General features: G+C 35.3%; 1 protein-coding gene across 3 annotated transcripts in view; it reads right to left on the bottom strand.

Annotated features, from left to right (window-relative positions):
- LOC148955059 (endoribonuclease rege-1-like) overlaps positions 1–16,253 on the bottom strand; it is a 63,415-nt gene that overhangs the window by 10,474 nt on the left and 36,688 nt on the right. For all 3 annotated transcript variants that reach the window (XM_089108035.1, XM_089108037.1, XM_089108036.1), the window contains exons 2-3: positions 13,676–14,375; positions 11,189–11,328 (exon numbers count right to left, since the gene is read on the bottom strand). In XM_089108035.1, coding sequence (XP_088964161.1) covers positions 11,189–11,328; positions 13,676–14,367 — 832 coding nt within the window. In that variant the 5' untranslated portion in view covers positions 14,368–14,375. The remainder of the gene's footprint in view (positions 1–11,188; positions 11,329–13,675; positions 14,376–16,253) is intronic.

Genomic DNA, 16,253 nt, shown 5'->3' on the forward strand with positions numbered 1-16,253 from the left:
TTCCCAGCGTAGAATAACCTCTTCTTATGATAGTGAACTGGTTGCCAGTTACGTACGCCAAATATATGGCTGCCGAACTCCAATTTTGGAAGAAGCTCTAGGAATATCTAAAATTCCTTTGAAAAAAGCTACACTATTTGTCGTTGTTCTTTCACTTTTAGTATTATATGATCAAGCTTATGTCAAGGTATTCTTCCTTTAATCAAGTCATAATAATACGTAAAAGACTTTGTTAAATGCAGTTTTCGTCAAAAAATATATTTTACTTAATTCCAATCCCTTTCGACCTTAAAATAGCACTTGAACTTCAATTTCTAAATGAATAAGCCCCATCTTAAGTTTTCACAACCACTCTTTTCATCATTAAACTTGTGATAGATCTTTTGAAAGCTACCACCTCCATATCTATAAATTTAGGGAATGGGAATTTAATAAATTTAGGTTGTGAGACAAAAGAGAATTAATTTTTTCAGCCTTGGAATCCATTCCAAAGAGTGGCTTTAGACTGTGTAATAGAGGTCCATAGGTCAATGGCTAAATTTAATCTTATTTTGAAAAGAAACAATAAATTTAAGCAAAACACCTTTTGCTAATATTTTTTTTTAAGAAAACCAAGAGATAGAGACATTTCTCCCATTGTTCGGACCTAATTTCCTCCATTATTTAGCTGTGACCTAAAGTTATGAACAATTTTTATTTTTCATTTTTTGATTATGTATGATTCAAGGACCCAAAGAGACACCCTTGCTAATATACCCCCAACATCCCCTTCTTATTCTTTCTTCAAGGACTTTCAATGACGGTAACTGCAATGAGTAAAGACGTAAAGTCTCGTAATGACGGTAACTGCAATGGAATCATCAATGTATTTTATGAACTTTTCAGTTCATAAACAAAGTGAAAAAAAGTTCCTAACATGAGGCCCAAGCCTGAAGTACCTATCCTAAGCTATATATTATCCTAAGCAATCTATCCTAAGCAATCTTCAAAAATTAAGTGAAGGCGTATTAAAGGAGAATGCTTTATTCAAAGCAAAACAACAAAATTTTGAAAGTTGAAACCAAATGCTTTCTAATAAAATGTACACTTTGACTATTTAACCCAACCCTTCTTGGGCTACTTTCTTATGATAACTTTTCTTTGAATAAAGTTCTTTGAGGGATTTTAACTCTTCTTCGAGTACTACTTTCTTTTTCTTCAAAAACCCAAACTATATTTCAAGTTCTTGCTCCTCGTTTCTTCTTCTTTTTCTATAGGCACGGGCGGCTTCCTTGTTCCGTTCCGTAAGAGTTTTCAAACAATTTCCGGCACTTTTTGCCGCTTTCACCTGGTCTTTTTTACATTTATTGTTTGTCTCTTGATAGGCAGGCTTTGCACTGGAACTACTGCTTTTATCAATGTTAGTATCCATTTCGGATGAACAAGATGAAATTCCGACTTCAACAACTGAACGACTACCACAGCCTGGTAGTAACACTGCAGGTAAAGCTCCACCAGTATTCGAGCATTGATCAATGTTATGGTTTTTATTCACGACACTAGTTAATTCTGATGTCCCTGCATTTGTCTGGCTATGTCGTTGGATGTCGATATGATCGTTTAAACCTCGAGACTGATTGAGTACCTCCTCCAATCCCAAAATATCCTGCAGTATGTCTTCTTGGTTTGTAAAACTTGTCATTCCACCCATCAGCAGCCAATCTTGGTCAAGGCCAAAGTTTTCATAATTTGAATCCATATCACTGACTGGATAATATTGGTTGTTTATATTCATACTTATTTTATCAGTAGCTATTGATCAGTTAAAACGAATTAAATCTGATTGCATGTTCTCTCCTTTATAAGTCTGTACATTTTGTTAGGCCCCGCCTACTAGACAGCTTTATTCGATGACGTCATTTTATACTGTTTTCATTTCTACCTATTCCGCTTAGGACTTTTATTGCGCAATCACATGACGTCATAAAAAAATTCTTCACGAAGAAAAGCTTCATGGTGACTAAAGTTGTTCATAAACTTTATTTTTGATTACAAGGGTAATTGTTTCGGTAATATCCTCTTTGTGTACATGGCTGTATTTATAAATACGATCTTTGATTCGATAGTCTAACTTATGGGCTTATTTGAGTCCATCCACCTTTTCTTCAAATTACATAAAATGTGCCGATAGAATTTTAAAGAAATAAATTATCAGAGGGGGGTCAAATTAGAGGGTGAGACGTAACTAATTCAGTCAATCTTGCGAATTCACTACACATTTTGTCCTTCTAATGTTCGAAGTATTCTGGATACAATGCTATCGTTAGTTTTCTCCTCATAGTCAATTAGAGTGTTAAATTAGTACAGAATTATGGGTCTCCCATTTATTATTTATTCATTAAGATTCACCATATCACCGGCCCAGCCGTATGTTGCGACAGTTGGGTTCGATCTCTGGGTCCCATCAATCTCTCGATCTCTGGGTACCAAGCTGAGATCAAACCCATTGCACCACCACAGGGCTTGTTTACAATTTGGTTTTTAGTCATTTTTGTAATTTCCCCTCCCAAAATTAAGCCCCGCCTTGAAATTAATTTTGTCAAGAATGCCTAAACAAAAGCTTGTTTGTTTGCATCGCATTAAGCTTAAGATTATCAAAAATCAATTATCCAGAGTCTCATTCTTAGCTTAAATTTGTGTATGTAAAAAAAATTTGAAGATGGCTTCATATCAAATTTACTGTCCTAAAAGCAGCTTTACCAAATTAAAAGTGACGTTATTAGAATCACCAGCGTGTGCGGCAACGGGGGGAATTAAAAGAAAGCAGACTAAATAAACAATCGGAAGACTTTTTGCATGTGTCAGATCTTTGCTTTTTATTCATTCCATCAGATTAGCATACATTTTGAAGTGCATTTGTGTGCTCAGTTGTATCATCAATTGCACCACTCTGTTAGTGCCACTGAGATGTTCTTCAATTATTTGTCTAAATGATTTTTGTGTCTTCTTTTTTACTTCTTAAATTATGTATTTCCCAGCGTAGAATAACCTCTTCTTATGATAGTGAACTAATTGCCAGTTGCGTACTCCAAATATATGGCTGCTGAACTCCAATTTTGGAAGAAACTCTATGAATATCTCAAATTCCTTTGAAAAAGGCTACACCATTTTTCGTTGTTCTTTCACTTTTAGTATTATATGATCAAGCTTATGTCAAGGTATTCTTCCTTTAATCAAGTCATAATAATACGTAAAAGACTTCGTTAAATGCAGTTTTCGTCAAAAAATATATTTTACTTAATTCCAATCCCTTTTGACTCTTAAAATAGCACTAGAACTTCAATTTCTAAATGAATAAGCCCCATCTTAAGTTTTCACAACCACTCTTTTCATCATTAAACTTGTGATAGATCTTTTGAAAGCTACCACCTCCATATCTATAAATCTAGGGAATGGGAATTTAATAAATTTAGGGCGCGAGACAATAGAAAATTAATTTTTTCAGCCTTGGAATCCATTCCAAAGAGTGGCTTTAGACTGCGTCATACAGGTCCATAGGTCAATAGCTAAATTTAATCTTATTTTGAAAAGAAACAATAAATTTGAGCAAAACACCTTTTGTTCATTTTTTTTTTTTTTTTTTTAAAGAAAACTAAGAGATAGAGATGACATTTCTCCCATTTTTTGTATCTAATTTAATATATTATTTAAATTTTAGCTAAATTTATGAAAAATTTTGTTTGTTTCATTTTTTATTATTTATGATTCAATGACCCAAAGAGACACCCTTGCTCATATGCCCCCAACACCCCCTTCCTATTCTTTCTTCAAGGACTTTCAATGACGGTAACTGCAATGTGTAATGACGTAACGTCTTGTAATGACGGTAACTGCAATGGAATCGTCAATGTATTTTATGAACTTTTCAGTTCAAAAACAAAGTGAAAAAAAGTTCCTAACATGAGGTCCAGGCCTGAAGTAGCTATCCTAAGCTATATATTCAATCTTCAAAAATTAAGTGAAGGCGTATTAAAGGAGAATGCTTTATTCAAAGCAAAACAACAAAAATTTTGAAAGTTGAAACCAAATGCTTTCTAATAAAATGCATACTTTGACTATTTAACCCAACCCTTCTTGGGCTACTTTCTTATGACCATATTTCTTTGAATAAAGTTCTTTGAGGGATTTTAACTCTTCTTCGAGCACTACTTTCTTTTTCTTCAAAAACCCAAACTTTATTTCAAGTTCTTGCTCCTCGTTTCTTCTTCTTTTTCTATAGGCACGGGCGGCTTCCTTGTTCCGTTCCTTAAGAGTTTTCAAACAATTTCCGGCACTTTTAGCCGCTTTCACCTGGTCTTTTTTACATTTATTGTTTGTCTCTTGATAGGCAGGCTTTGCACTGGCACTACTGCTTTCATCAATGTTAGTATCCATTTCGATTGAACAAGATGAAATTCCGACTTCAACAACTGAACGACTACCACAGCCTGGTAGTGACACTGCAGGTAAAGCTCCATCAGTATTTGAGCATTGATCAATGTTATGGTTTTTATTCACGACACTAGTTATTCTATGTCATGCTGGTTATTGGCGACATGCTTAAAGAGCTTTGAATTAACAAAAATCTGATTGCCTGTTCTCTCCTTTATAAGTCTGTACATTTTGTTAGGCCCCATTTTATACTGTTTTCATTTCTACCTATTCCGCTTAGGACTTTTATGGCGCAAGCACATGACGTCATAAAAAAAATTCTTCACGAAGAAAAGCTTCATGGTGACTAAAGTTGTTCATAAACTTTATTTTTGCTAAAAAGGGTAATTGTTTCGGTAATATCCTCTTTGTGTAGATGGCTGTATTTATAAATACGATCTTTGATTCGATAGTCTAACTTATAGGCTTATTTGAGTCCATCCACCTTTTCTTCAAATTACATAAAATGTGCCGATGGAATTTTAAAGAAATAAATTATCAGGGGAAGGGGTCAAATTTGAGGGTGAGACATAACTAATTCAGTCAATCATGCCAATTCACTACACAGTATGTCCTTCTAAAGTTCGAAGTATTCTGGATACAGTGCTATCGTTAGTTTTCTCCTCATAGTCAATTAGAGTGTTAAATTAGTACAGAATTATGGGTCTCCCATTTATTATTTATTCATTAAGATTCACCATATCAAATAAATAGTCAAGACAGTGGAGGAAGAGCATTAAAGATTATAATTCTCTTTCCCGAAAATTTAATTTTCGGTTTTTAATTTACAATACCAAAAAAAAATTAATTATATTTCAATAAAATTTAGCCATAAATTAAATTTTTCTTTAAATAAGTATTTGAATCACTGAAAAGCTATTAAGCGGTACACGAGCCTACATGATCGATTTATAAGACCCACCAGCTATGTTATCAGTAGCTAGTACTACAAAAGTTTCAAAGGTAAAATCACACCAATGGATTATTCGAAATTAAGGACTAATATAAGTAAGAGCAATAAGTAATATTGTTAATTGACAATTTAGTACTTACTGAATAATCTAGTGTAAAATTAAGCGTTAGTAATATTTTTTGTTCTGGTAAGGCTATACAACTGTCCCTGTGTGCTCCGTCTTTGGAGATATGGTGCAAATACCCAAGAATAGTGACTACCCTAATGAGAATTTGACAAAGGCATGTCTCAAATATGTCCATCTCTTCTTCCTTAAAACAGTAGTAATATCAAGATAGCCCATTCTACCATCCAGTTCACTTCTCTAAATTTGTATAAAATGCAACCCCGACTTCTCTTGAAAGAATGTTTCTCACAGGACAGTTTTTTTTCGAAAACACGATTTTAAACTTTCAAGTACAACAGGATGTGGTTCCTTTTCGGCTCATTTCCACAAAAAAAAAAATATTTCACACACAAAAAAGCCTTTGGCTTTTTCTTAGCTGGAGACTAGTTTTAGGGCAAACTCCTGTTTTGAAGCTACAGCTCTTTACTATGAGGGTATACACACAACATTTTGAGCATGGTGTCATATAGCATGATGTCATACAGATAATATTACAGAAATTAGGCGAAAACAGTTTTTTTGAAAATTAGTTTTGTACTTTAAATTTACCAAGAAGGAATTATAAAAATCACTTATTTATAAGTAGTAGCTTCCAAAACAGTCATGAAAAATAGCCTAGCTGTGTTATAATAGCAGCTGTGTTAACGCTTTTGATATTTTGGAAAGTAGTAGAGTCATGAGAATGGAACTTTCAAAAGTAAATTCACAGCGTAAACAAAACAGTAATGTTTTGTTTTCCTTCTACAGTTTTACAACTATTAATAATAAGTCTTTTAACCATTATTTGATTTAAGACGTTACATGTCAAGCAAGGACTTTGACATTTAAATCGCATTTTAACAATTAATCGATTTGGTTTTTTAAGCGGCTTTTTTGTTTATTTTTTTTTTGCTTTTTTTAGACATTTTGATGTCTATATATTGTTTTATATTAGGAGCAGCGCTCAGTATTCAAGGCAAGCATTTTTAAAAGTTATTCTAGTCAGTTTTTATTTTCGGGCTTTTTCTTTACATTAAGTTTCTAATGTTGTTACTTCCTTGTACGTTTTAGTTTTTCTTTTTTTCGTAAATAAGTTTTCAGACGTCAAACCGAAATTTTTGTATTTAATTATTTTGTTTAATCACTATCTAAATTATAAGCTTTAATCACTATCACATTGTTATATACTCCTATTTTAATATTTTAATAATAAAGCTTTTGTCACCAAATAATCAAATAAAACACAATTTCACTCAGTTTAAAGTAGCCTCGCCTGGAATTGAATAGAGATGATTCATTAGTATATCCATACAATCAAACAAGCCGAACAAGTAGCATCAGAGAAATATTTAAAATAAGCAATTAAATACTAAGGTTGGCGCTGCGTAAAAATTACCAATATTTACACATTACCAATATTATTAATCATTTGTGACAGTGCAGTGGAAGCTCCTCCATCAGGACAGAGGCTCATTCCTGGCAGTCGCAAGGAAAAAAGTTAGGGATCAGAAAATTTACGTATAATTTTTTTTTACTGTCTTGTGCCACAGAGGATTAATACTCAGCTTGGCGATATGGGGTCCAGGGTTCAATCCCCACTGCACTAAGTTTAGGCGACAAGCTTTCAACTTGTTCCTGTACACAACCTAGTATTTGAAACGTCGACTCGACACCATGTGTACCAACAATGGCTCTTAAAGATCTTTATCCTTTTATCCAATATTACGAAAAATTACCCATTTAATACTAAGGTTGGCGTTACACAGAAACCATGAATCAAAATAATTGAAATCTACTAAGTGCAAAGGAAGTTAGACAGAAAATGGATGCTTTATATTATATTAATTAAAAAAAAAACTTTCCACAAAATAAGTTGTTTAAAGAAAAGTAAAGAACTCCATTAAACCAAAAATGAGCAAAAATAAAATCAAATAATCTACCAAGCGTGAAATTACCACAAATCAGCATCGATAAATAGATGAAACCCAAAACGAACAGAAATTACAATAAATAATCGAGTCAAACTCAAAACAAGCAGAAATTAGCCCTTTTTATTTTCAATCGATTGAGTCCTTTACGAATTTCCTCCTTCGATACGAAGTTCCTTGGTCTAAAAAAAACAAAAAGATCTAAAAATACATTGTACCCACATCGATTTTACTATGAAAATGTTAACCCTTTCAATCACTTTCGACAATTACAAAGGGCACTAGCCCTTTCAATTTCCAATCGAATGAGCCCTTTTTGAGTTTCTACGATAACACTTTCTATAAATACCTTATATGCCCCCAGGGCATAGCTTGCAACCCTTGCCCTGAGTGCTATGAGGGGGGTTGTCATCCTCAAAGACCTAATTTCAAGAACTTTCAACTACGTTAAAAAAAATGGCTAACTAAAAATTTTGATTGGATGTGCTTGGGGAAATGGTGGGCATGAGAGGTGCGTTAGTTGCTCTCCAATCACTTTCAACTGTTAAAAAAGGCACTAGCCCTTTCAATTTCCAATCGAATGAGCCCTTTTGAAATTTCTACGACAAAACTTTCTATAAAACCTTGTATGCCCCAAGGACATAACTTACAACCCTTGCCCTGAGGGCGGGGGGGGGGGGGTTTCATCCTCAAAGACCTAATTTCCAGAACTTTCAACTACGTTGAACAAAATGTTTATCTAAAAATTTTGATTGAATGTATTTGCGGAAATGGTGGGCATGAGAGGGGGGTTAGTTACCATCTAATCACTTTCGACCATTAAAAAGGGCACTAGCCCTTTTAATTGGCAATCGAACGAGCCCTTTTTGGAGTTTCTACAACAACCCGTTCTATAAAAACCTTATATGCCCCCAGGGCATAACTTACAACCCTTGCCCAGAGGGCAGTGAGTGGGTTGTCATCCTCAAAGACCTAATTTCGAGAACTTTCAACTACGTTGAACAAAATGGCTATCTGAAAATTTTGCCTGGATTTGTTTGGGGGAATGGTGGGGTTGAGAGGGGGGTTAGTTGCCCTTTAATCACTTTCGACTATAAAAAGGGCACTAGTCCTTTCAATTTCCAACTGAATGAGCCCTTTTTAAAGTTTCTATGACAACACTTTCTATAAAAACCTTATATGCCCCCACGGAAAAACTTGCAGCCCTTGCCCAGAGGGCTATGGGGGGAGTGTCATCCTCAAAGACAAAAACTTCCGGACCTTTCAACTACGTTGAACAAAATGGCTATCTCAAAAATTTGATTGAATGTGTTTGAATGAGCCCCTTTTGAAGTTTCTACGAGAACACTATCTATACAAACCTTATATGCTTCCAGGGTATAACTTACAACCTTTGCCCTGGGGGTTCTTGAGGGTTTGTCAGCCTCAAATGCATAATTTCCAGAACTTTCAACTACTTTGAACAAAATCGCTATCTAAATCTCTAAACTTTGACTGAATGTGTTTGGGGAAATAGTGGGCGCGAGAGGGGGGTTAGTTAACTCTCCATTCACTTTCCACTATCAAAAACGGCACTAGCCCTTTCAATTTCCAATCAAGTGAGCCCTTTTTGAAGTTTCTACGATAAAACTTTCTATTAAAACCTTATATGCCAGCAGGGCATAACTTACAACCCTTGCCCTGAGGGCTCTGAGGAAGTTATCATCCTCAAAGACCTCATTTCCAGACCTTTCAACTACGTAGAACAAAATGGCTATCTCAAAATCTTGATTGTGTGTGTCGATGGGTTTGGGGAAATAGTGGACGCGAGAGGGGGTTAGTTGCCCTCTAATCACTTTTAACTATTAAAAAGGTTACTAGCCCTTTGAATTTCCAATCGAATGAGCCCTTTTTGAAGTTTCTGTAAAATCGCTTTCTATAAAAACCTTATACGTCCCCAGGGCATAACTTACAACCCTTGCCCTGGGTGCTGTGGGGGGGGGGGAGGTTGTCATCCTTAAAGAGTTAATTTCCGAAACTTTCACTTACGTTGAAAAAAATGGCTATCTCAAAATGTTGATTGGATGTATTTGAGGAAAAGGTGGGCATGAGAGGGGGGTTAGTTGCCCTCCAATCACTCTTAACTATTGAAAAGGGCACTAACCATTTCAATTTCCAATCGAATGTGCCCTTTTTCAAATTTCTACGACAAAGCTTTCAATAAAAACCTTATATGCCCCCAGGGCACAACTTACAACCCTTGCCCTGAGGGCTGTGGGGGGTTGTCATCCTTCAAGATCTAATTTCCAAGACTTTCAATTACGTTGAACAAAATGGCTAGCTAAAAATTTTGATTGGATGTGTTTGGGGAAAAGGTGGGAGTGAGAGGGGGGTTAGTTGCCCACAAATCACTTTCGACTGTTAAAAAGGCCACTAGCCCTTTGAATTTCCAATCGAATGAGCCCTTTTTCAAGTTTTTACGACAAAGTTTTCAATAAAAACCGTGTATGTCTCCAGGGCATAACTTATAACCCTTACCCCGAGGGCTGTGGGGGAGCGTCCTGCTCAAAGATATAATTTAAGGACCTTTCAACTACGTTAAACAAAATGGTTATCTCAAAATTTTGATTGGATGTGTTTGGGGAAAAGGTGGGCGCGTGAGAGGGGTGTTAGTTGCTCTCCAATCACTTTAAACTATTAAAAAGGGCATTAGCCATTTCAATTTCCAATCAAATGAGCCCTTTTCGAAGTTTCTACGACAAAACTTTCTGTAAAAACCTTAAATGTCCCAAAGGCATAACTTACAACCCTTGCTCCGAGGACTGTGGGAAGGTTGTCATCCTGAAAGACCTAATTTCCAGGACTTTCAACTACGTTGAACAAAATGGCTATCTCAAAATTTTGATTGTATGTGTTTGGGGAAAAGGTGGGCGTGAGAGGGGGGTTAGTTGCCTTCCAATCACTTTTAATTATTAGAAAGGGCACTATCTCTTTGAGTTTCCAATCAAATGAGCCTTTTTTGAAGTTTTTATGATGAAGCTTTCTATAAAAAACCTTATTTGCCAGTTCAGGGCTTATAAACCTCGTCCTCAGGGCCGTGGGGGAGTGCTCCCGTCGAAAACGTCATTTATACCTAGAAATGATCTACGCTGAAAAAAATAGCTATCTCAAAAATTTTGATTGGATGTGTTTGGGGATATGGTGGGCGTTGAAAGGGTGTTAGTTGCCTTCCAATCACTCTCGGCTCTTAAAAAGGGCACAAACCCTTCCAATTTTCAAATGAATAGTTCCTTCTTGAAGTTTCTATGAAAACTCCTTTGATACAAGGTGTCTTGGACTAAGACCAAGAGAGAAACTAAATGACCAAAAAATAATAATACAGTGCGTCAATATTGTTCCTTACTTAGGCAGCGCTATTGCGCTGCCTATGATTGATGAAAAAAAGAACTGTTTTTGTTTAACTATTTGTCTTGCATATTTTTTCAAGTGTCTAGCCTTCCTGGACCTTTCAGTTAGATGTTGTAGAAATACCAGCACATATTACCTATAAGAGATGACAAACAACAGTTTGAGTGCAATCACGAATCGAGAGCAAATACTGATCCACGAGTATTGAGCGATATTTGTGACAAATACGATGTTGGCTATGAATTGTCTACGTTTGTCAATTTAAGGACTTTTAAAAAATTAATTTTACTTCTCAATAACATTTTATTTTTTATTCCAGAAGTCCTTGTTGAATTCTTGTTTAAAAAAGAAATTATGTGTATATACCTGTAATAGGGGCCTCTGGTCTTGACGATTCTTTCCGCCATTTTGGAACAAAGACTGTAATATCATTATGACCTCTTGATTTGAACCAATCCACGCAAATTCTCAAGCCACGGCAGGAAAATATTTGCTTATTACCATGACTGTAAGTAAACTATTCAATAAACTTACATAAGAGAAAACACAAACAGATACAGATGATGGCAAGATAGAGGCAAAGGACAATAATTACGGATGACGTATGACAAACATAGTCTAAGTTAAATGTACTACCCGAATTATGAACATAAGTAAAACTTTGATTCTTCGTGGCACCTATATAATCATCATCGAACAGTCCGAAAATAATACTTGGGCGATCAGAATCACCACAAGAATTAAGCGGGTCGGTTAGGTCACAATTTATGTCACCAGTCACGATACAGCTTAAACCATACTCTTTTATTTTAAGCAAACATTTAGATAAACGAGCGACATTGCAGTAGGCTACAAAATTCTGAAAAAGTATAATCGGAGAAAAGAGAAGAGAAAAATAGAAAAAAATGACACCATAAAATGGCAAAACAACTGAGCTGCTAAACCAGGCAGAGGAAAGCCCAAATATTTGAAACTGTTTTCTGGGGGCTGGAGTTAGTCCTTGCGCCAACAGAGAATACAGTTTACCATTATTAAGGAATCACCACCCTCCCCCCCCCCCAAAAAAAAAAAGCAAAAACAAAAAAAACAACAGCAACAAAATTGCATTAAACAATGCAAATAAACTTTAAATGAACACAAATTACCACAAATAATTGCAGTGTTACTGCCCCCCCCCCCTTGCCATTTGCGCTTACTAAATACTCATGAAAAGGTAGCTGAAGTTAAAGTTTTATTAAGCTAATTTATTTTCCATATGATAAAAACTCCACATTTGAAAAGAATTGACTAATTCCTGGAGTTGGGAAAGGAATTGATAATTTCCTGAGAAAGGAAGAACGTATTTAGGGCAATTAGTGCCAAATCAAACTAGTAAAACCTAACTGATTTTCATTTTAACTCGTGTTAATTAAGTCATTTTTTGTTTTTTTAACTCTTAACTTAAGAGTCTTAAGGCTTGCAGAGCCAAAATTCAAAGTGAATAAGTTAATGTGGAAATAAAGGTAAATAGCATAACAATAAAATAGTCAAATTAGTGGATATGAAGGTATGTAAAATCAACTCACGTTAAGTCCTTCTATCCCCCTGCAATGGCGTATCCTTATTGAAAAGAAAACTACAAATTAGTAGTAGTAAACAACTTATATTTGACTTATATAGTACTATTTTTGGTTATATTTGATAGCCACTTTCCTTTTGTTACCATTAGCATCAACAATCAAACTTAATACTACTTGTAACAATGATAAAACAAGAGTTTTATTTAAAATAAATATACAAAAACAACCAAATTTAAATTCGTTTAGGCTACACACCCTTTCTAGAAGACAAAACTGATATTTACACTCACTATAGGCCAACAAAAAAAAAGATAATAATGTAACAAGGGCAGTGGAGTTGGTCCACTTTACCATCAACTCCGACTCTGATAATTGGCCTAAAACATTAATTGTGTTTATTATTATTACTTTTAGTAGAGTTTAAGATTATGAGCATTTGGCTTGACTCCAGCCTTTATGTGTTTCCATAACTCCAACTCCCAAAGGGTCTTACATTATTTCTGTTACTCCGATTCCGTTTGGCAAACATTTAATAAAACTCTGATTTCACAACTCCAACTTCACAGCCCTGAATAAAACAAACTAGATGAATAGATTTAGGCTACATCTATTACATCGTTTAGGCTACATACCCTTTCTAGAAGACAAAACTGATATTTACACTCACTATAGGCCAACAAAAAAAAGATAATAATGTAACAAGGGCAGTGGAGTTGGTCCACTTTACCATCAACTCCGACTCTGATAATTGGCCTAAAACATTAATTGTGTTTATTATTATTACTTTTAGTAGAGTTTAAGATTATGAGCATTTGGCTTGATTACAGCCTTAATGTGTTTCCATAACTCCAACTCCAAATGGTCTTACATTATTTCTGTTACTCCGATTCCGTTTGGCAAACATTTAATAAAACTCTGATTTCACAACTCCATCTTCACAGCCCTGAATAAAACAAACTAGATGAATAGATTGAAAATGATGCCAAAGGGAATAGCATTATTCCCAAAAATATATTTTTGTTTTATTAAACATTCATTCTTTTTTGTGGTGTACCTAGCAAATTTTCAGGATTATGGGCTTTACACAAATACTAGATATTCCTGTAGCCTGTAGATATTCCTGTAGCTCAGCCCATGCAGATTGAGGGACTTCACAAGATTCCCCCCACCCCCTCTCTCCCAGCTTTAGCTAAGAATGACTCTTTTTCTATTCATGTTTGGCTTCTTAGTGGTTTCCCTGCTTTTTTAAATCACTTTTTTATTTAGGATTTAAACAAAAAAGTATTTTAATTACCTCATGGCTACATTACTGCCATCTATTACAATTTTCCTCAGTGAAACAACTTGCTGAACAGGTACTTCTTTCTCTGCAACCGTCAATACTTCTGGATTTTGAATTACTTTTTGGGTTTTTGTCTTGTGTGCATTTTCACTTATTTTGATCAGCTGACACAACAGTTTGTCTTGACTTGGCGACGTCCCAAGTTTTTTCAATGCTTTAAAAACTTGACTTTCAGAGTATCCAAGTTTAATACCATATTCAACATGATTTGGATACACAGGATGCTCTTTAATAAGCTTAGACATGTCCTCATCATCTGATGATGTTTCACTTGCTCCATCATCGCTCAGCTCATCTCTACCCAAAGTCTCAGAAAAGGTACGTGCACAGCTACTACTCAAAGATAAACAAGACAAGCTATTTTCAATTTTTGACAGGCTTTTAGTAGGGCCAACTGATTGGTGAGCTATTTTGGAGTAACTTAAATCTAAATCCGAGTCATAGCTCGAGTCTTCCGAATCCAACTTTTTCAATGTCCTAAAGGTGTAGCTATCACTTGTAGCCCGATTGACAGCCTTATGAAACGAGGTACCATCACCTGTGTCTGCAACAATTAACTCAGGCGGAAGAGGTCTTGAAAGGAGTATACTTCGGGCCATAAACATAGCATCACTTTTGCTGTTGTTCTTTGCCTTCAGATCCATAAAGAGTACTGAAAAAACAACACATGATAAGCAACATAGAGCTACAACAAAGTTAGTAACTGTTAGTTATGTACTACTAAGATTATAAATATACAACAAAGATGTAACATCATGGAAATATTGGGATAGATGAGATATTCGTTTTTTATTTGTATTGCTTTTCATGACGATTCAATGATCTTTTGTCGACTTCGCCAGCACGAATGTTGTGAAAGCAACTATTTAGTTTGTTTCTTTGCCGTCGATTAAACATTGTATTTTTCAAACCCTTGATAATTTCAAACTGATAAGTCCCAAGAAGAAATCATCCCTGGAGGCATAGTTAATTGACATTCGGCTTATTTTGAACAAGATGACTATTTCAAAGTTCTGATCCGATGCCCGGGGGGGGAGGGCAGCTATAAAGAGCATGGGAGGGGGGGCTGGTTGCCCTTCGACCACCTAAGCCGTTCTTGAGGTATTGCAGATACGTCTTTTTGATAAACTGGATGTACATAGTGGCTTTTAATTTAGTTTAATATACCCACTCAACATTCTCCAAAGTTTTACTTTGAAACCCTTAGAATTTGGAAACACCCAGGATTGGATATTTAACCTTTTCCTAATGATAAATCCTGCATGTAAACAATGGGCGAATGGCATAAAATACTATCCTTACCCGGTGGTAGTAGGGGGCGTGGCATTCCCAAAAGCATAGCAATTAGAACATTTGACTAGTTTGAACAAAATAACTATTTCAAATTTTCGATCAGTGTTCAGGAGACAGGTCACCTTAAAAAGGGCAGGGGGGGGGGCTGATTACTCTCTAATCACTGTTCAACCTACCCTGAAATTTTCAACTTAATGCCCTCAGCCTTTTTTTAAAAGCGTTTTGTTCAAAATATATACAAGGTCTAACAATTATGCCCCCATGGATAATATGCCCCTACAGCCCCCGAGGCAAGGAAAGTAGATTATGCAATTTGTCCATTTTTTACAAGTAGGACTTCCCATTGGGAAAGAGGGAATGTTTGATCCTTGGTCTCTCCAAAAAGGCTAAGGGTAGTGAGGTAAAATTTTGGGGAATGTTGAAGGGTATGCTAAGATAAATCAAATGCACTATCGTACCGAGTTATCAAAAGATATATCTGCAATATCTTAGGAACGGGTAAGGGTATCAACAAGAAACTTTCAGGGCAACTACTATTGCAACTGCTACTGTGACAACAACTCCGACCACTTGTGACTGTAACTGCAACTACTAGTAACTGCAACTACTTTTACTAGCAATTAGTTTCAAGAATTTTTGAGGGGTGTATTGAGCAAAATCAAAACTCCCTATATGAAAAATCAAACAAAAAAAATCGACAATTTTCAAAAATTTCGAGTTGGATTTTGAACAAAATCCAAAGACACACAAGCCTATTGCATCATTTGCGCTTTACTGAAAAAAAAATTATATTACAAACTATTTTTATATTTATAACTTTGGAAAAAGAATTAAAGTAAAAAAATCTTGAATTGCTACGATTCCAGGGATCAACATAATTATACATTAAATTTTAAATTTAATTTCATTATTTCCTTCCAGTCATCTTGATTATTATAGTAATTTATTTCTGATTTGTCGTCAAATGTTTTGAGGGATAAATCACCCTCTTCAAAATACAGATAGTTTTCAATAATATTCAAATGTAAATAGCGACGAAGACCACACTGCTTTTCAATTTAGGAGGCAGTGCAGTAGCCCACACCCCTCTCCGGGTTACTGGCGAATAATTATGTAGAATATATTGAAAATTGGGCGTTGGAGTCGTATTTTTGTAAACATATCTTTTGGGGAAGTTACATGGATGACGTAATTTCACTTTGGAATTATGGGGAAAATCAACTTAGGGTTTTTTTTA

The sequence above is a fragment of the Artemia sp. Qi Xiang Cuo genome, chromosome 2, assembly GCF_049724085.1.
Source record: "Artemia sp. Qi Xiang Cuo chromosome 2, ASM4972408v1, whole genome shotgun sequence".
NCBI classification, from domain to species: Eukaryota; Metazoa; Arthropoda; class Branchiopoda; order Anostraca; family Artemiidae; genus Artemia; species Artemia sp. Qi Xiang Cuo.